This window comes from Denticeps clupeoides, chromosome 17 (genome assembly GCF_900700375.1).
Source record: "Denticeps clupeoides chromosome 17, fDenClu1.1, whole genome shotgun sequence".
Classification (NCBI taxonomy): domain Eukaryota; kingdom Metazoa; phylum Chordata; class Actinopteri; order Clupeiformes; family Denticipitidae; genus Denticeps; species Denticeps clupeoides.
The window spans coordinates 7,883,541-7,904,054 of record NC_041723.1 but is presented as its reverse complement, the minus strand read 5'-3'; the positions used below and the strand labels follow the sequence as shown (position 1 = coordinate 7,904,054).

General features: G+C 47.2%; 1 protein-coding gene across 4 annotated transcripts in view; it reads right to left on the bottom strand.

Annotated features, from left to right (window-relative positions):
- The window catches only part of abtb2b (ankyrin repeat and BTB (POZ) domain containing 2b), a 36,345-nt gene that overhangs the window by 13,926 nt on the left and 1,905 nt on the right, over window positions 1-20,514 (bottom strand). The window contains exons 1-3 of one of the 4 annotated variants that reach the window (XM_028958633.1): window positions 14,222-14,366; window positions 13,277-13,455; window positions 544-693 (exon numbers count right to left, since the gene is read on the bottom strand). Coding sequence is in view for 1 of the 4 variants with exons in the window: in XM_028958632.1 (XP_028814465.1) it covers window positions 544-693 (150 nt within the window). In the remaining 3 variants the exon portion in view is untranslated. Of the gene's footprint in view, window positions 1-543; window positions 694-2,575; window positions 3,002-13,276; window positions 13,456-14,221; window positions 14,367-20,514 lie in introns of those variants that run through there. The other 3 variants (XM_028958635.1, XM_028958634.1, XM_028958632.1) reach the window with 3 other exon arrangements.

Genomic DNA, 20,514 nt, shown 5'->3' with positions numbered 1-20,514 from the left:
CTGACAGTATCAATAATCCCCACTAACATTTGCTGTTACGCTGGCAAAATAAACCGCCCTACTCAAATGCAATAAAGGGAATTTACAAGGCTTTTACTCCTAATCCATGTCTACAACTGAAACAGCCCTGAATACACAAACATCGATTTGATTTTAAAAGCCCCCAGTGGTATACCGAACACGAAAGGAAAATTTCAACTGGCCGTGTGCTCTTAAACATTCATGGACGTGTTTATATATAAATCAGAGCATTTCAGCATGAACAAGAGAAGGAAATCCTTTTAGGGGGGATCTGCTGCGGAAGTACCCTGGGTCCATGTAGGCAACAACAAAAGTGATGACCTTTCAACCTCTGTTGAACCATGTATTTCCAGATGGGAGCCGGTTTAAGAGTATAAAAATGATGAAACAAACAAATATAAAAACTAAAGGCATGCTGGGAACCAGCGCATATTAACTGGTCTGACCTCCAGACTGACATGCCGGTGAGCGGCTGACTGGGACCGAGAGGTCAGACAGGATGATGGAGGGGAAGTTACTCACTGAGCTCAGAGATGCTGCCCACGCAGGTGGCCAGTAGGGCCTGTTCGAGAGTGCGCAGCTCCAGCTGAGCGTAGGCGTCCTCCCTGCTCTCCACGCCGGACTGCTGGCCCTCTGTGTATGGACTGAAGTGGGCAGGTAGAGACAGCACACCTTGAGAGACGGAAGAATACGTGAGTCAGAAATCTTCAAAACAACGGAATGGGAAAGAACATAAAAACATTTACATTTACGGCATTTATCAGACACCCTTATCCAGTATCAGTAATTACAGGGACCTACAGGGATGGTCTCCCTGGAGACACTCAGGGTTAAGTGTCTTGCTCAGGGACACAATGGTAGTAGTAGTAATGATTAGTTGTCACATATGACACACCACAGCACATCACCCTTTGCTCAGTGGCACCTCAGTGGCACCTTGGGATTCGAACCGGCAACCTTTCGATAACAGGTCTGTTTGCTTACCCACTAGCCGACTGGATGAGCTCTTTCTGCTGTATCTGTAATTCTGGCAGCTGTTTGCTCAAATCTGATCAGTTTCCGTCCACAAAGATGAATGTAAACCCAGAGCAACGCGTCCTTATTTAAAGCTTTGGAAGAATATAATGCAGCTGCTGGAGAGAGAGAAAGGCAACCCGAGCCCCGGCGCCGTTATCTCTGACAAACAGTCTGTTTATTCTGTGTTGGCGAGGGGGATCAGTCGCCCTCAACTTCATTCTCATATTTGCCTGAATAATTGTCATTGAATGCAGATTCAGAGGAGTGTTCTTGAGCTGGATGTTAAAATAATCATTTGAACAGCAGCCACCGTGGTGGAAAAGGTTAAAGGGGCTCTCTGGTGGCTTTTAATTAAAGGGAATTTAAATTACAGTGACGTGATCATTAATACAAAAACACCCCCCTCCCCTCATGATGGATTATGGCGTGATATAAATAGATAGTGAACTTTTTAATACACGGATGAGGAAGGATGGAAATAAATGACAGAGAATCTCCACTGTGCAGCGATAGTCTTTGTCCATGGAGCAAACTGATCACAAGGCGTTCAGCCGAACACACTAACTCAGTGACAATTTAGGTCTGAGACATTTCTAATAAGGGTGATTTCAGAAAATGACCTCAGATTTTATCCGTTACCACATAACTGGACATGGTACCCAACACATTCTGGATCCATATGTACCCCCCCCCCCTTCAGGTCACAACATGTCATGATTGGTGGCTGTCACGTTGAGTTCAATGGTGTGCTGACTGATTAGTGTAGCATTTTACCAGTAGAAAGGCTTATCAGAACTTGCTGTCCAACAAGAGGTCTCATGCACACACACACACACACACACACACACACTCACACAGAATGACCAGCTACCAGCACTGTGCATCGTTCTCAGGAAGGTAATAACTGATGTGTTATTTTATAATACCGTGTGTGTGTGTGTGTATGTGTGTGTGTGTATATATATATATATATATATATATATATATATAGTATTTAGTGTTTATAACAAACTATAAATCTGAAGATAATGATTCTTCGCTTTTCATGTATCCAGTGTTGCACTGAAGTGATGGTAAAAATACGGTATTGTTTTGTACAGTGTTGCAGTAATTTGCGTTGAATTTACCTTTATATTTTAAATTCCCTTTAGATTTCTTCATCATGACTTTATCAACACTACTGCAATTATTCTGGATGACGTTTCAGTATTTTAGCACATGAATCAGTCTAGGGTTATTATCTTAGCATAACTGGCATAGTAAAGCGTCAAAACATTTAATTCAGTGCGGAATATACTCAATAAAAAATTGGGGCTCGTTTATTCAAGACACAAAGTTTTTTGTCAAAGACCACAGCTGCTAGGAGTAAACAGACAAAAGTGAGAGGACCTGATATTGCGAGACATCCCTCGCCTGTCTGGTGTCTTCCAGCTTTTTACAGTAAGGAAAACGTTCAGCCATCTTCAACTTAAAACCACTGAGTCAAGGCTCTGGGTAACGAATCAATCGGAAGTGTGACATCACTAGTTCTCCGCACCTTTGTTTTATCCTCTCATGTGAGGACCCACCCCGTACCCAGAATTCCCCGCTGTCTTCTTAGTTCTGTTGACTCATTCCTCGAGCGGAGGCCGGCGCGGTGACTTTTGTCCACGTTCGTGACGGTGTTCCGAGTCCCAGCTGGGTAAAATCCGGAGCGCTCTGGCACCTGTTCAGAAGCGGCCGCCCCGCCAAGTCAAACAAAGCGGCCGGGGACTGTTACAGCGGAATAGAAAATACGGAAATCTAATTAGGCTCTCCGCTTGATTCATGAAGCAGGGCGTGCGGGAGATGGGAGAGAAGGTCTGGAATGGAAAAGGCAGAAGCTCCCGGAGCGTTCCGGATGGCCTCGCTATTCTTCCCGCGTGCTGAACACTCGCCCTGGAATTTCTGGAAAGCTCTCAGACAAAGCACTATATTGGGCTTTAAAAAGAATCCGGCCCTGCTGACTAAGATAATATCGACTGATGGGTCAGGAGTTCAGGTTATCTTTGAGGGCTTTCAGAGAACACAGCTCCCCTGTCGCCGTGGCGCGAACGAAGGGCCCGTATGACGGCCCCCTGTCCCGTAAATCCCAGCAGGCAGGCCCACCGTTCGCTTGCAGTAAACGCCGGCTTTACCATGCCGAAGGTTTGGAGCTGATTTACGTTTATAATCCTGCTTTTCTGTCCTGACAAGTACAGCATCTCACCGGGACGGAGAGGGAGGATTCGTGTCCTCTTCAAGACAACAGAATTTATAAGTCGGCATAATGGATATGCGATTTTTTTTTTTTTTACGGCCTGAAGTGAAAGGTACAGAAGGAAAACAGGACACGGCGCAGAGCGAGCTGCTTTCGCTGCGGTGTATAAAGCTGCAAATTAAAAGCACGCTGCTGCAATTAAAGCCACATTGGCTGGCCACTCTTCAAGGAGACTTGGTTAGACGAGGCCGGGCCCGTTCAGGGAAAATACTTCGTGTGCTCTGTGTGAGGGAGCAGCAGAAAGAGCTCATCCAGTCGGCTTGGACCAATCGTGTAGGGTTTAAACGTAAATTTAGGTAGCCTTAATGTGCAGCACTAACCATGTCAATGTACAGAAGTAAATCAGGAATATTCATAATTTTCATTCATAATTTCATTCCAAAAACTGAATGTAGGTATATATGACTATTTTATGATTAAAGGTAAAATTCAAATGATATGCATTTCTGTTTTTCAGAAGCCAAAAACATTGTTGTACATGACTATGGTTAATCCCTGCACACATGTAGATGCAAGTTTGCCACTTTAAAGTTGGAATGCAAGTTTGCCACTTTAAAAGGTTAATTGATTATTAGAAAGCACTTCTGCAATTATCTGAGTATAGACGTATTGTTGCACTGATTAAAAAGTAATAAAGCTGGACACACTAATTCACACACAAGTATCTGATCCATCAGCAAATGTCGTTATAACTACATATCATTACTTATACCTTTCAATTACGATTTCTTATTCACTCTTGGAATATTTTTCTACTCAAACTCCAAACTCGAAATGACCATAAACTATTGAATGAGAGAAGAATGTCACCACCTAGCACCACAATCAATTTGTCCAGCTGTAAAAGGTATGTCCTGCTGCTAGTGTTATCCTACACCCCCCCTGCCCACCCAAAACCCAACCCCCCAATACACACACACACATTCTACCATCCTGCACCAGCCCCGCCCCACCCACCCACTATGCCTTTATGTGCAGGGCAGCACAGGGCCGGGATATTTGCTGACTCCCATCATTGTGCACAATGGAAGTGGCTTCCTCTAGCCGGGCACTCAGGACAAAGGCCAGGCACGCCAGTTAGGATCTTCTGAGGACGAGCGCAGTTCGGCGTTCGGTCGATCACAGTGACAGATTAACCTACACTCTTCATGCTCAGAGCAAAAGAACATAATTTATGGCTATTTCAGTCGAAAAACAGTCAAGGTCTTAGAACAGTCATTCTAAGGCCTTCCTGAGAAAAAGCAAATGGTTGGACCAGTGATGTCTGGGGTAATGTCTGATTGGGTTTAGAGTGCTCATCTCTGTACTACCCTTTGCCTAAATCCTAGAAATGTTCATGATGCTCCCTGAAACTTTTTGAGACTTGATTGGATGCAACAGAAGTGTGATCAGAGTCCACTGAAGGTTGAGGAGATGCAGAAAAAGTGGACTGTGGGAGTGATGGGCTGCTGTCCCACGGGTCCCATTCTGCATTTTGTTGTTTGTGAGTTCTGTCTAACTTTGTCCCCCAAGGCACGCAAGTCTGTTCTTATTCCGTCTTCAGGAAGCCGCTCAGCTGTCTTGCACATCATTTTCACCCATGCTCACACTCATCATGAGTGCAGGGTAAGTTTAGCATCACCGAGCGGTGCAGCTCCATGTGGACACGCCCCGCCCGTCTCTTTCCCACATCCCACCCTGCGCAGCGGCTTTCACTGGGACCAGATTTGCGTCATCGGCGGTGGAATGCACGATCGGACCCTAACGGGACCCGGATCTGAGCTGTGGATCTGCACGCGCTGCTATTATGGTGAGAGGGTTTGGTCCAGCTGCCATGTGTGGATTACTGCTACAAATCCCAGAATGCTCTCTGAATCTCCGGCACTATAATTAGATTAAGCAAAACACACGGCCCTGAAAAGAGAACCTTTTATTTTATTTCATTATTTTGTTAAAGATAATCTTCCTGTTGAAATGTCGCGCCGTCAAGGCCCTTTCCCACAATGCATTGCAGAGTAGATATGAAGCACATTCCAGCTGTCTAATTGGTCCTGTGTTTGGTCTAGAGCAGGTCAGTTGTTCTTCTGTGAGTGTGTAGGTGTTAAGTGCGGGGATTTTGAGCAGTTGGGCCCCGGAGACCCGTAACGTCTGTGTCGGAGCGGGACACCTGCTGCCGCCCCCCCAACAACATCCTCATTCATTAGGCGACAAACCCTGCCTTTTAAAGCCCGGCGTCTTGGACAGTGCAAATAAGGGCTTTTCTCACCAAAGCTGGTCTTTTAGTGGTGTAAACTGTGGGTGAACTGCCCGGCCCCCTTGGCGCCCAAATAGCCAAGAACAAAGGCGCCGGACTCCAGATGTGGGCCATCGGTCTGAGGTAACACCTGTTTCAGAAATCTGTGTGGTTACAGAGCACCACATGGCTAAATTAAGGGCCGAGAGTCCGATCCACACCTGCACTGGCCACAAACCGGCAGACATTTGGTGGGGTACTGAGATCATACAGAAATTGAGTTTCTACTCAAGTCTGATGTTGGCCTGAATTAAGGACACCAGAATCAGTATACAGAACCAGTATGTGCCAATTCGTGCCACTTTTGGTGGGATATGAAAAAACATTATTAAAACTAATTGCAGCCAATAAAGCTGAAGAAGCATAATAACAAATAAATAATAATAGATTTGAAATTAGCACCAGATAAAAATAGAAAGCATTAGAAGCTTTGTCTACAAAAACAAATCCGTTGGCACAATAATATCGGCAAATGATCTTGTTGCACCTCTATTCTAAAATTTTCATTAATTAACGATGAATTATTCCCTGCTCTTTCAACAAAAGAGTTCCAGCTTCACCCAAAGCTGCTTATTGGGAACTGCTTCAGACGTTCAGCTAAAATGGGATAGTTGTGGAGATACAGAGAGCATCCTAAATCAGCAGCTGGAAAAGCTTCCTAAAGTGCCCACTTAACAGAGCCACTTAGGACCTGGGTGGAATGCTTAACCCACCTTCATGGGAGACAAATGGGTTGACAATTACGCGGGGCCGTTTAGCAGCTGGTAAAAATAACCGGGCGTTTGCCCCCCCAACTCCTAGCCTGATACCCCTTATCTGAACGGCCGTTTTGGCAGCGGTCACTGATCTCTTCCCAAGTGCTCATCAGGCAGCAATTAATCTCGGTGGTCCTGACTGATGGCTGCAGAGTTCCTGCACAGTCTGTCCTCACACCATTGGCTTCTGGAAGGCCACATTAAGCCTGGGCTCCCCAAAAGATAACCTTCTTGCATAGTCAAACTATGGATGAACTGGCAAAGGGTGTCCATCAATCCACAGAGGAACCAAATATGTTGTGACTGCTCGATGATTACAGACGAATTTTCAGGCTGTGTGTGACAAGAGAAATTTCTTGTGGGCTTTGATAGATTACATCATGGCTCTTTATGATTTACCCATAGATGATATATTGTTGCATGACTTTATTGAATCCAGGCTAAGAGCGGAGCCAGTCTATATTATTATTTTAGTCTTGTATTCTGTTTTTTTTTTTTATTGTACAGTGAAAGAGAGCATGCCCTGTCATTATTAACTCCCCTCTGCAAGCCCTCAATTTAGTTTTACTGAATGAAATTTATATGGCCCACGCCCGTCCCAGACACAGACTTTCAAATGGGAGAAAACCCCCACGCTCTTTCAATTATGGGGATTTATTGTTTTATTGTTGGAATAATGATGTCAACCTGACCGACGGTGCCAAGTGACAACATCGTCAATACAGAAATATTCTGAAAATGCAGCAACAATTGGATCTCTACTTTTCATTGCATGCACCCTACAAACCCTACGCAGGCCACTCTGTCTGCAGTGAAAGGCGGGATCAGCCCGTTCTATTCAGCTCTTAAACACATGCCGCACGGGAGTAACACCCCACAAAGCACAAAGCACAAACACTGACCGCTTCATTCGGCCTTACAAAGTGTGTAACGACAGGCCCCGGTTAATTGGTTCCACTCAATCTGTGTGATCGGGGTATTTCATGTCCCCCTTCCCCTCTCAGATGTGCCCGGAGAACAGAAGGGCAGTCAGGCACCTCTGCAGCACAACGCCCCCATTCTCCGCAACGGAGCACAATCGGGCCGCTGTTCAGCCCACCAGCAGCAGACCAGGCGCTGAGATGGAAAGTCGGCGCAGGGCATTGCAATACTTTTCGTAAATTGCCCTTTCGGAATCCAGGATCCGGTTGTAAATGACCATGGGTGTGCTAAGGCTGTAAGAAACTCACTTCATGGTTTGGGCCTGGACTCGATATTTCCAGCAAAGTGACCCAAAGAGATCTGTCCGGTGGATGACAGCTGGCTCTGCTTCACAGCTGAAGTGACAGAAGTGGATTGTGGGATAAAAACATCAATACATGCTGCTCCTCCCACCACCCGCACCAATAATAGAAAAAAAAAAAGAGGTCGTTCACACAAATAAAACCACTCTGTCCTTATTATTATTTAATGCTATGGTTAAAAAAATGGTGTGCACTTTATTCTAACTGTCCTACCCCATTCTATGTGTCTTTGGAGTGCAATAACTGTTGTGCAGTATCAGTATTATTGGTCAATCCCCATCTTACCTGCACTTTAAACCAAGTGTTTATTTTAAATTGTAAATTGTCTAGACTGTATCTTTCATTCCATTTCTACTTATTAGGGCCCAAGGTACCACCAAGTAGGACCCTATTGAAGCCATTAGGATTATATTCTAATTTTCTTTGTTGGAAGCACTAGTTTAAATGTGCATCTGCTGGTTTGCCAATGTTTTCTTGCTTCATTGTATAGTGACAATAAAGACATCTATCTACCTATCTAATGTAGCACTATCCCTCCACCCCCCAAAAATGGACGGACAGATACTGGTCCTTCAAAGGCTGCATTAAATCCGATTAACATTCTTCATGTCCAACTGAGAAAATCTGCATACTGAATCAGTAAGACAAAGGACTGAAAATGACCGAAACCTTTGACATGATCCGGCCTTCTGTCTCTGTGTGAACTGGAAAGCCTGGCCGGTGTTTTATAGTGGAAAGCAGGTCTGCGCTGCACCAGGAAAGAGCGCTAACCTCACTTTCCTGGCAACATCTCAGAAACATCTAGCGAGCCTGTGTCTAATACGCCGGCTGTAATTATAAAGGTCATGTTCTCTCCAGCGTGGGCTCCTTATGCTGCAGTATGGTCGCCTTAGGATTTTTGTGGATGAACCTCCTTTGGAGCTGAGAACGGTGGGTGTTTAAAAAAAGGAAGTAGCGCAGAATCAGGGTGAGGCCGAGAGAACTGATGATTTCTGAGAGACCGGTGAGTCAGGAGCGGGTGGGTTTTTGGACGCTCTGCAGGCTGTCGGGGATCAGTAGTCCATTATCTCTCGCACATGTGTAAAGCCCACCACTGACGGCTGGGACACGCCACCACCTTTCCCTGGAAGGCGTGGATTTTACTTCAAAAAATGGGAAATCAATTTACCAGATGGCCTGTTGCTGTTCAGCAAACAGAATACACCCCCACACACAAACATAGAGATCTGCAGACAAACGCAGCAAGATGTTCCTGACGTCTTCATTATTCAGTACGGATAAAGTGTGCAGTAAATAAAAGAGTTTATACAATAAAATGTAACAGTTCGGGTACAAATATTATAGTCAGTCACAGGGACAAATGCATTAATGCATTAATGTAAAATAAAAATAAATAATAAGTCATCTTATGGCATTCAAATTTGAGACCCAATTAAAAAAGTAAAGTGAAGTGATTGAAGTGATTGTCACATGTGATACACAGCAGCACAGCACACGATGCACACAGTGAAATTTGCCCTCTGCATTTAACCATCACCCTTGGTGAGCAGTGGGCAGCCATGACAGGCGCCCGGGGAGCAGTGTGTGGGGACGGTGCTTTGCTCAGTGGCACCTCAGTGGCACCTTGGCGGATCGGGATTCGAACCGGCAACCTTCTGATTACAGGGCCGCTTCCTTAACCGCTAGGCCACCACTGCCCCAATTTGTAAAATAATAAAAAAAAAAATTATAACTTCTCATCGCAACTCATTTTCATTTGTCTATTACCATCAACCAACAAAGTAGTACGCCACTCCAACAATGCACTCTATTACATTTGTAGACTGGTTATGATTTTTTTTTTTTCAAAATTAATTATTAATAAAAATTTGGCAATGTTCTCATAACTACAGCTGATTTATTTAGCAACACGGTCTTTTCTTTTGTATTAGCTCAGGCTACTAGGCCGGGGACAGTCCCCCACCCTCAAAGTATGAGATCAGTGGGACAACTGCCTGCAGTATATTGGCCTCCACCCCTCACTCACTCCCACTCGCGCCACACAGCCCGGCTCATACCCTGCAGCGGTCAGCACCAAAAAAAAGACACCCCAGGGCTTACGGGCTAACAAAGGAAGCTGCTTTGTGAAAGACAAACAGCCCTTTCATACGGAAAAATCATTGTTTCTTCGCAAAAATCCACACAGAGCTGTGGCGCTGCATTTTCTCACTTTGCTGGGAGATCTCAGCTCTGCTGAAATTTCTGTTCATATTCCAAAGGTTTCCATTTGAGTTATAAATGATGTGCATTTGTTGATATGAATAGATCCAGAATGGCTGGTTCTTCTTCTCTTCCCCATAACAAGCCCTGTTTATCACCAGCCGTAATCATAAAGGAATGCTGGAACAGAGGCATCATGGGATTTGCGTTTCCATCCCTGCTCGAGGGCAAGAAATGAAGCCCATTCCGCCAGCGTGTCTTGCATCTCCACCTGTCTGGGTTTCTCTCTCCCCCACCTCACCCCCTAGGAGGCACCTGTCCCAGCATTCCCAGGGCCTAATGGTGCTACTTGTCCCCGCTCTGGGAGTCGGGTGCCCTGGAGGTGCTGGCGTCACTGTCATTCTGTACTCTCCTGTGCGTACCCAGCTGTCACCAGTCCAGGTGTCACCTGACGTTGCGAGACCATCCAAAAGCATCCCCTCGCCTCCCGAGGACCGACACCCCCTCGCCCCGTTCCCCAGCTAACAATCAGGCCCCTGGAGCCACGCCCCCTTCAATTCGGAAGCCCAGCCAACGTCTCTGGTGTGTCAGTAAGTCACGATCGCTCCGTTCCGCAGCGCAGTTTGATTGCGAGGCCTGATATGCCAAATGCAGGGGAAGTGGAAACGTTCTGGGGGAGCTCCAAGCCATTTCTGGTCATGGACATAAGTTACAACTTAGAACGTTGTCCATTTATCTGTAATTTATGGGGTTTGCTTCCCCAGTGTCCTCCCTCGGGCCTACAAGGGGGGGGACAACAATCAGTTGCGCTAAAAGCTACTGGTGGACAGGCCCAGGGGACCACCCACGGGACCCCATTCATACACACCGAACAGATGGAAAAAGGAAAGGGGGACTTTGGGGAAGGACAAGTGTTTCTGCCACTCTATCCATCTGCCCACCCCGCCGCACCATAAAAACCGGGCCGAGGCTCCTCGGCATCCGAAATCCAGTTGCACTCTCTCTCCTCACAGTTTCCCAGGGGCAGACAGAGCGAGCAAATGCCTTTCCCGACCGTCACCGGGTGAACACGGGGTCAGGGCATTTTCTTTTACATTTTTACAGTCAATCGCTCCCCACAACGACAAAATAATTCCTGGCGGATCGTTACCCTGTTTTAACAAGAGCCTCTCCGGAAACTTCCGGCCAAGAGAAATAGCGCACGTCTCTGCAGAAATTAATCACGACCTCTGCGGTGTAAAATACAGCGACACCCCTCAAACCAGAGCGATCGAGTGGGGAAGCCGGCATCCTCGCGTTTAAATCATGGGGAGAATAAATTACTCCCGCGCCCTACTGCTTCCTCTCTGAGAAGATGCGAACCGTAGCAGATTAAAAAATAAAATCGGCTCCTCGTTTTCTTCAAAACGTTTAAATATGACTCTCCGAAACACAAATATACACTTTACAATCACGCTAATATAATAATACTAACAATAAAAACTGTACTACTAATAATAATGGTACTGATACCTATATCATTAAGTATGGTATAATACCATGTAATACTGTAATACCATGTTGGTACCATATACCATAAACACCGTTTTTTGTAACCCAAAATAAACAATGTCAGTACATATATTTGTTAGTTATATGATGGTTCATGATCTCGACGTGCAGTGCCTTATGATTATGATGGTTGTTGTCGTCTGTAAGGTCTTCATGAGTTTGTAAATCTTTGCTTATGGGTTCCAAGCAAAGTGGACGCCCTAAGAACATATTCGACCCCCCCCCCACCTTTTTCACCATCATCTAATCTAAGTTAATGGTCAGGACTGGGGCAGGTGGTGTAGATGTTTCTTAAAGAGCCGTTGGAAGGATGGCAGGAACACAGGAGGCAGGAGTGGCTGCTTGTCAAACCTTCAGGCCAAACAAACCCTAAAAAAAGAAAGTGGTGTGTGTGTGTGTGTGTGTGTGTGTGTGTGTGTGTGTGTGTGTGTGAGCGAGTGTATGTTTTGGGGTGGCCGGCTATTATTAAGTACATCTCCTGAGCAAACAGGAGGAGTTTTCTGTGACAAATCTGTTTTCATTCCCGTATTCCCCGAAGGGAAGGTTGGTAAACTAATAACACCGCTGCCCAGTTGCCCCCCCTTGTCTTTGCAGGACTGGTCTTTCTTACATAAACACCAGACCTTAAACACAGGCCAGCCAGCGGAACCATGTCTCCTCTAAAAGCTTCATGACCAGGCAGTCTCACGAGGCCGTCCACCTCAATGGCAGCCATATGGGGTGCAAAGGCCTACAAACGGCAAACCACTTCCTTTCTGTGCCTTGTATTTCTGTGTGCCAAGTCGAGGAGGGAGCTGTGTTTTCGGTAAATGAAATCACATTGTGATAATGAAACACCATCTCTTAATAGGCATGCCAGAGAACGATTGTCCCTTTTTCTGCCGTTGGCGCTTCTCTGCAGAAAAAAGGAGGAAGTTGGAGGGCTGATGAGTGATAATTAGCTTCCCCTGACAGCTTTTCAATTTTTCACACGCCACGTCTTGGATGATGAGTGAGCAGACATCTGAACATAACTGAGCTTTTTATGAACAACTTGATGGAGTACTATGACCAGATACTACCACAGGTACCAAGTTATCACTAGTACGAGAAACCCTTGCATCCAAATGCCTATGATCCAAGATTCATGGGTTGGGAGTGAATGATGGAAGACGAGGGGTAGAGGACTGTCCCCTCAACAGGACATTCATGGTCCAAATACTGAACTCTGTGGTACCCTATTACAGAATCTATTAAGGGTGGTAGTAGCCTAGTGGGTAACACACTCGCCTATGAACCAGAAGACCCAGGTTCAAACCCCACTTACTACCATTGTGTCCCTGAGCAAGACACTTAACCCTAAGTGGCTCCAGGGAGACTGTCCCTGTAACTACTGATTGTAAGTCGCTCTGGATAAGGGCGTCTGATAAATGCTGTAAATGTAAATGTTAAAATAAATGAATTCAAATGAATGAATTAGTTGCTTGAGTCACAGGCTCGAACACAACTTAACAACAATGTGAGATTGACGATAAACCCCTGGCTGAGACACTGAGACACTTAATGCTGATTTTAGCCATCGAGGGAGTGATAAAAAGGCAAGAATGGAATCAGCTGCTGAGAGATTAAAGATTGTGCCAAGGTACTCAGGCGCACTTCATCCTCACTTGCAATATTCAGAAAAACAACTTCCCAACGCATTCTTTCCCTTCTCCTTTATCCTCCTGTCTGAAAACGCCGGCGCTGCACTTCTTTCCCTTTTTCCCACGAGTTTCATAGCGGCATTCGGGTTTATTTGTGGTCGCTGCGGACCTGGCGGAGGACTGACAGGCCGGTACCGCCGCCGCTCCTGCGGCCCGTGCTGAAGGGGAGGCGCGGCAGACGCCAGGACATACCGCCAGGACATACCGCCAGGACATACCGCCGCCATTGTGCTTGCCAGCAAACTGCTCCGCTCATCACATTTCAGCTCCGCGTCCTCCGCCACCGCCTGTCGCACGCTGAAATGATTCCAGCTGACGCTTCCCACCGTAGGCCCGAATTACACGAGAGCTCCGTATACCGACCAATAACCACGTGACGAGGTGAATCAACCGGAGCCTGGCGGAAGCGAGCGGTAAAAGTGTTAGGGCTCTCTACTGGCCACACCTTGTAAAATGGAGGAGGGCGGCTGGAGCGCCGCTAATGAGAGCGGCCATTTACCTTGAACTCAGGAAAAACATGTCAAGGTGTGTGTGTGTGTGTGTGTGTGTAGAGGACAGAAAAACATAGAAGGAAAAACATAGTACAAATAGTGCATATATAGTGTGTATAGGAGGTTCAGACAATGAGTGCGAGAAAGAGATACGTAAAAAAGAGATGAATGGACTAGAGACAAACATGCAGAATGCTTGTGTGTGTGTGTGTGTGTGTGTGGGGGTGTGTGTGTGTGTGTGTGTGTTTAAGCCTGGCAGAGGAAATTCGGAGCAAAACAGCTTCTGCATCAGAGTGACACGCTAACATACACACACTGAATAATAATGGTAATAATAATGAGTAATGGCCTTATTCTTAGTGAAGAAACCCCCCCCAAAAAAAGTACAAAAGCAAAACATTTCACGTTTGGCATTGGGCATCAAACTTTAATAAAAAGTTCTACGTTTATTTTTAAGGCCATAGAATTCCAGAAAATATTGGTTGTTGTTGTCGTTACAGATAAAGGGTGAAGATATGTTATCATTATTCCTCCCATAACATCACTGCATAAAACAAGCAGTGACACTTCAGCTTTATTTTTTTTTTTTTTATCATCTCCACTTCCAGCCAAGTCACATGACTGCAAAAAGCTGATGGACCCCTATCAACACGTTTGCTGTGTGCCTCGCACCTGTGCTCATGTTTCAAGTAAACCTGTAAAAGCCGCTGTCTGGTGGGCGTGGCCTCCGACGTGCCAGGCTGGCTGCGCAGGATCTGTCACACCTCGACTCGGCTGTTGCAACATGCCCTCCGACTTGATCAAGCCGACGGCGCCGGGCGAGTGGGCCAACAGAGACGAGGCCAACAAAAGGCTGACTTGTCACCCGCCCTGTCCCTGGGCACGGTGCGAGCCAGCGGCCCCACAATGCCCCCCTTTCAGCCCGGTTCACTTCATGAACGTGCAGCCGGCATGTCAAATACTGAAAATTACAAACGGCAAAGCACGCGCCAGCGGGACGGGGGACTGCTGGGACACAGGCGCGCCATTCATAAAGGTAAAGGTAACATTTAACTGGACTTGTCCATGACATAATGAAAAGGGACATCAGACACGCTGCAATGAGAGTTGAAAGCGTGAAGCTCCTCCAAAAAAATGACGGGTGGAGCAGCATCACGCTGATTCACAAACGATCAGGAAGGGGAAGACTGCCGTCTGGGTCCTGTCCTCTGTACCCTTCCCCTTCCAGTCGTCCATACACGCGCCACTGCGGTGTGTCCCGTCACGTTCCGCACAGCTTCTATTGACCTTTGTCCTTGCCCGAGCCCCATCGGGTCAATTGCGGCGGAATGACAACACTGTCTCCATGGCAGGGGCTGGACATAGCTGCAGATGTCCCGTAGCACGTGGCAGATGTGTCCTCTCTCTGTCCCTCGTGGGCCTTCACAGGGCCAGCTTGTTCTCATCATACAGTGTGTGTGTGTGTGTGTGTGTGTGTGTGTGGCCAGGCGGCCCACCGACTCGCCCCAATTAAAATGGAAAGAGAGAATGATTAGGGCTCTATAATCTGGGCAGGGACTAATCCACCACAGCAAAGCAGCCTGGACTCGGCCAAGTCATTAGCGTCTCAGCGAACAAATACTAATTTGTCAATGTGGGCCGGGAGGGATTCCTTTTATCTTCATTCTGGGCGTCAAGATCGGATTCCCCATCTTTGCCAATTCTTCAATTTCAAGTCTGCAAGCAAGGAAAATCTTGCAATTCCACCCTTGCCGAGTGTCTAATTTCTTCACCGCCATCCGTGATATGGAAAAATTGCAGATTCATTGTTTTGCCACACATCTACTCAATCTTCCATGGTGAACATGCGCCATGAAGAACGAAAGGGTCATTCTGCCAAACACACATCTTTCCAGCATGCAACAGGTGACAATTCCGGTTTCAGACAGGGATTCTGGGAAGTAAACTGTGGCGCAGATCGAATGTGGGCATCCAGACAGATGTTTACAGCACACCGTTCGCAGCCCAGGATTTGTTTTCAATTGCGAAGGCATTCCAGACCTTGGGAGACCACCTCAGGCCCTCCTCCCATCTGCACCAACCCCCCCACCCTGACTGTCTGGAGGCAGGGTCACCGAGGTCGATTCCCCAGGGACGGAGTGGGTGTCGCCTTCGCCTCCACACCTGGGAGACACAGTCGTGTCTGCGGTCACAGCAATGCAGGGAACATGGGTGACACCGGCATGTTCAAGAACAAACCCCATCTATGTCCCCATCTATATCACAGTGCACACACGCAAAGGCCTCTGAAGGCCTCTTTCTTCAAGCGAATATTCAATTATTGGCGTGAACCTTTCACCCGTTCCTCTCCTTCACACCATGGCAATATAGAGGTGTGGGAATCGCTGCAGAGGTTCTCACAGTGAAATAAAAATATGGACTCCGTATATTAGGGTTTGTGCGGCGCTCAGGAATTGACCAGGCCTTGGCAAGCTTTCCTTTCGGAGAAGGCAAAAAAAAAAAAAAAAACGTAAGACAAATAAAACACTGGCACCGAAAGCGGGTTCTCCTTCCAGGTCCTGGGGCACTTTGCAATCCAAGAGCAAGTCAGAAGAAAAGCGAGGCAAAACAAATGGCGTACTTCTGCCGCGAGGAGCGATGAAGCTCTCAGACCTGGTCCCTGCCACCAGCTGCGGAAGCATGTGCGAGCCCATCAAGCCGAACACGTGTTCGTTTGTATTTCTACAGCGAATGCTGAGGAGGCTTGTCATCGAGTTTTGAGCTCAATCCAGACGGTAATGCTGTGACTTGCGTGGTTCGGGGTTCGTGCTTGCAAAAATTTGGCTCGCTTGGCACAGATTCTTTCTGAAGGCAATAAACGGGTGACAAGAGACTGCAGGCAAACAGATCAACGCTTCAGACCTCCGTATTTGTAAGTAGCTGTGTTTGATGAACAGACCCTGATTTGTTGAGCGGTGTCTGGACATTGAAAACATGTAGTTAAACAAATTAGCGTCTCGTCATCATGCCGTGTTCATACCTACATGCCATTTTTTTGGTCAGAAACACTGAAACCGTAATCCATTCCATTCCATATCCACCCATGAGTCTTCCAAACCCAACTATTCATAGCCTGCATGTCACAGTTGGACAGAAATGTCATCTAGGGCACTATTTCCACACTGGCACAGGGTGCAACACTTTAATGGCGTTTGCGTGATCATACACTAGCCAAGCCCCCCATCCCCCTCAATTTCACAATATCAAATCATTTACTCTGGGGGCGCCAGTGAAGTCAATACTTCTGATGGCGCTGTTCAGTGAGAAAACAAGTTATTTGAATCATGGAACAATTACAAAATGGCCGAGTCTCACGCTCGTCAATTCACCCTTCGGAAGAACATCGAATGCCCTGCACCTCCGGAATAAAGGAAAGCGAGGAGCTGACCTTGCCGTGCGGCTCACATCGGATGGCGTCCAGGCTAAAATACTGACATGTACAGAAGTTACAGATTTTCAACTTCCTGTTAATCCCAGCCCGGCTGGTGGAAGGGGAAAAAGATGGCAGATAAATGAGAAAATGCAGCAAGGGGCAATTCCAGAGGATACCAAATCTGTTTCCACTTAAGTCTTGAAGAGCTTCCAATTTCAAATAATTAAATAACACTGTGATTGTGCCGTTATTGACTGCAGAAATTCATCTGGGTCCCATTTGAGCACAACGGGACAGCGGTGCAACAGATCGATATTCCATTTTGAAGCCGTTTCCTCTGTTTAAAACTATCATGCCGTACAGTTCCGGCCATCAGAGCAGGGAAACAGGGATTTCCATTCAAAAAGCAGATCATTTATTCTGGGATGGCGAGTGAAATAGACACTTTTTCGTGGAACTTATTGGTTTAAATAGTTGACTGTGATTCAATACGAATCGCTAAACCTAGAGCTGTTAACAAGCGCTCTGTACGTTCACTAGGGAACCGACGGCCAACAGAAGGCCCATTCAGGCCAGACACTTCAACAGACTTCTTAACATAATGCAGAGTGACAGTGGGCACATTAGGCTACCCAGCAAACGTCACGAGCACCGCGAAGCAAGCTTGTATTGCCTGCATAACGCAATTTTTAATGTGGCTTCCAACAAAAGTGAATCATCTACTGCAAAGTATTATTCATACCTGGGAAATGGAAAATTAGTATTAACCCACTGATCACAGTCTTTAGTTTAATGTTGCTAAGGTAAGCACCAAAAAGTTTTAGCACTGAGTTTTCAGGGATAAATACACCAAAAACCACCAAAAAGTTGCCAACGTTAATGATAAGTTCTTCCTATGTCAGTCTCAGCACCATTTAATGACACTCAGTCGTCATTAAGTCTCGATTTGAGAATTATGGAGCAACTCCTGAGTGAAAGACGTGACCCTTGCTGCTGAGAAGTGCCCACCTGCTTAATGTAGAAGGCAGAAGGTTCCTGCCCATGTCGGCAGCGCTGCTGACTGTGTGAGAAACGAGAGACGAGGCGAAAAAAAAAAAAACGCCGGGCGCAGAGCAGAGCGATTATTCCTCCATCATTCCTCCATTACCCCCCACTCCTGCTCGCTAGAATTTGCAGGAACCTGTTGGGTCACTGCTGGCCATTCAACGTCCCCCCCCCTTCCCATCCTGCCCCTCATTTCCTGTCTGGCAGAGGGTTACTATGGAGACCGTCAGGGCGAGTGCGGCTGGAGCCGAGGTTTGGGACCCGGGCCCGGTCACTCAAAAGCCACATTCACCTACGCAATACTTGTTCAGCCTGTTAAAGCACGCGGCTGTAAGTTAACCGCACACGTTATAACTGCACACTGGCCCAGATGAATCAGCAGATGCCCCTTTACAAATAAAGCCGATAAAGAGCTTTCCAAGCCACATTATTCCTTTTTAGCTTGTTCTCCGTCATTTGAAGCAGATGTTCGAAGTGTAAAGAAAGTGTCAGCTCATCCCAGTCAGCTTTTTTCCGGCTTTTCTGGGCCGCGGCTATTTTATTGTCCGCCACGAGACGCTTTACAGCACAATATCAGAAAGGAGTCTGTTCTTTTATGCAGCCCACATGCAAACGAGCAAAGAACAGCTCCTCCCCCAAACACATTACAGAACAAAGCATCTTATAACCATTTCCCATCATAAACATACAGGCTCTTTTTAGCTCTTCCACTCTGAAGGGAGGCTGTTTTTTTAGCTGGCCCGGACAGGAAGTGGGTATAAACAGCGCCATTGACTACGCAGAGCTACGACTTCTTAATCCGCCTCTCCCTCAGACCACCGCACCGTCTTTCAGAAGAGAGATCTGTGGCCTGGACCCATCAACGGGTCACTTTTCAGTCAGGGACGGGACACGTGTGGTCGAAACGTAAGACCATTCGCTTGGAAACATGTCGGGATGGGGGGGGTGAGGTAATGCGCCAGACTCTGCGGGAAAGAATCAGCCGATCTTTTAGAATAACATGCGTCGCATTTCCCAGCGGGAGACCGGTCCGCGCTGTTACTGTTTATACCTGTTCAACGGCTGGAACGTAAAACCTACGTTACGCAGACATTCAGACACGGGCTTTCTCTTCATCTACTTAATACGTACTTCGGAGGAAGGTGACTTTTAGTTTGTGGAGTTTTCTCCATCTGCAGAGGCCTACTGGTCTGATCAGATCAGAAAACGTGCAGGATGTTCGTCCAATCGATTATATATGAGGGAGGTGGAGAGAGAGAGAGAGAGAGAGAGAGGGCGATGCGATAAGTCAGGTGCATTTAAAGCAGCACGCCCTGCTGTTTGGATCCCCCAGGTGCAGAAATGGCTTTAAAAAGAGCTCAGCAGGAAAACAGGGACTGAGTGCATAAAAATGAGGCAGAGGCACGAGGTGGGGGGGTGGGGTGGGGTGGGGTGGAGGAAAGGAAGACGGAGAGAGAGAGAAACGGGGGGGCGGAGGAAGCTGGCCTGTTACTGGAGACGTCGAAGTCGTTTCTGCTCTTTAAAGACTTCCAGATGTGAGCCGCTTTGCTGCAGCTTTTTACTGGGGCTTTTTGGGCCGGGCGGCATGAGAACGGCGTGCCCTCGCGGGCCCTGCGGGATGGGGTCAGCACCAGTGAAGCTGGGTGGCGGGGTCCCGCGACTCGACCCGACCAGATCCGAGTCCTTTCTCTGGCACCAGACATGTGACCAGAAAGCGGCGGGCCCGGTGCGTTTTTACGGCCGGGCAAGATGGACACTGATCAAAAGCAGGAGCAGCAAAAACAAGTGTGCAAAGTGCGCGTGCAGCAGATTCGACCGCGGAGACGAGCTAAAAGCCCGGCGCGCCGCGGCGCGTTTACCAACCGGCCGCCTCGACTTGGCAGCACTTTGGATTCGTGTTCACGTTTGAAAGCCCGGCCCCTGTCTCAGCACCGCCATTCAGGTGGATCCTTCTCTTCTTCTCCTTCTTCTTCTCCTGAATAGCAGCCACATTACAAAACACGACCCCCCAAGAAAGGACGGGGGGGGTAATCCCGTGTAGTCGAGTCTGTTTGTCTTCCTTCGCCTCTGCAGACAGCTGAGCTCGAGGAGCTCGCATGAAAAACAAAGGGCCATTGTGTCTCGGTGCAGAAATCCATGCTCTGGCCTGATGCTGGGTAAGCCTCAAACAAACCGTAATTACAATGTACAAACACTGGCAGGCTGGAGAGAGAAAAGGAGGGACCACAGCTGGAGCGGGACAGATGACGGCTGCGGCAGGGTGCTTTCACACGCGTCTAAATATTAAAAATCCGGTTATACTTCTAATATGTTCTATGACGTGTAGAAGAAGTCTGGTGAAACTCACTAGAGACGATGGTAATTGGTCAGATTTTTTATGGTTGGACAAAGTTGACAGAGGTTGGTGGAATGTGCCTATAATAGGGTGGTAGTAGCCTAGTGGGTAAAACACTCACCTATGAACCAGAAGACCCGGGTTCAAATCCCACTTACTACCACTGTGTCCCTG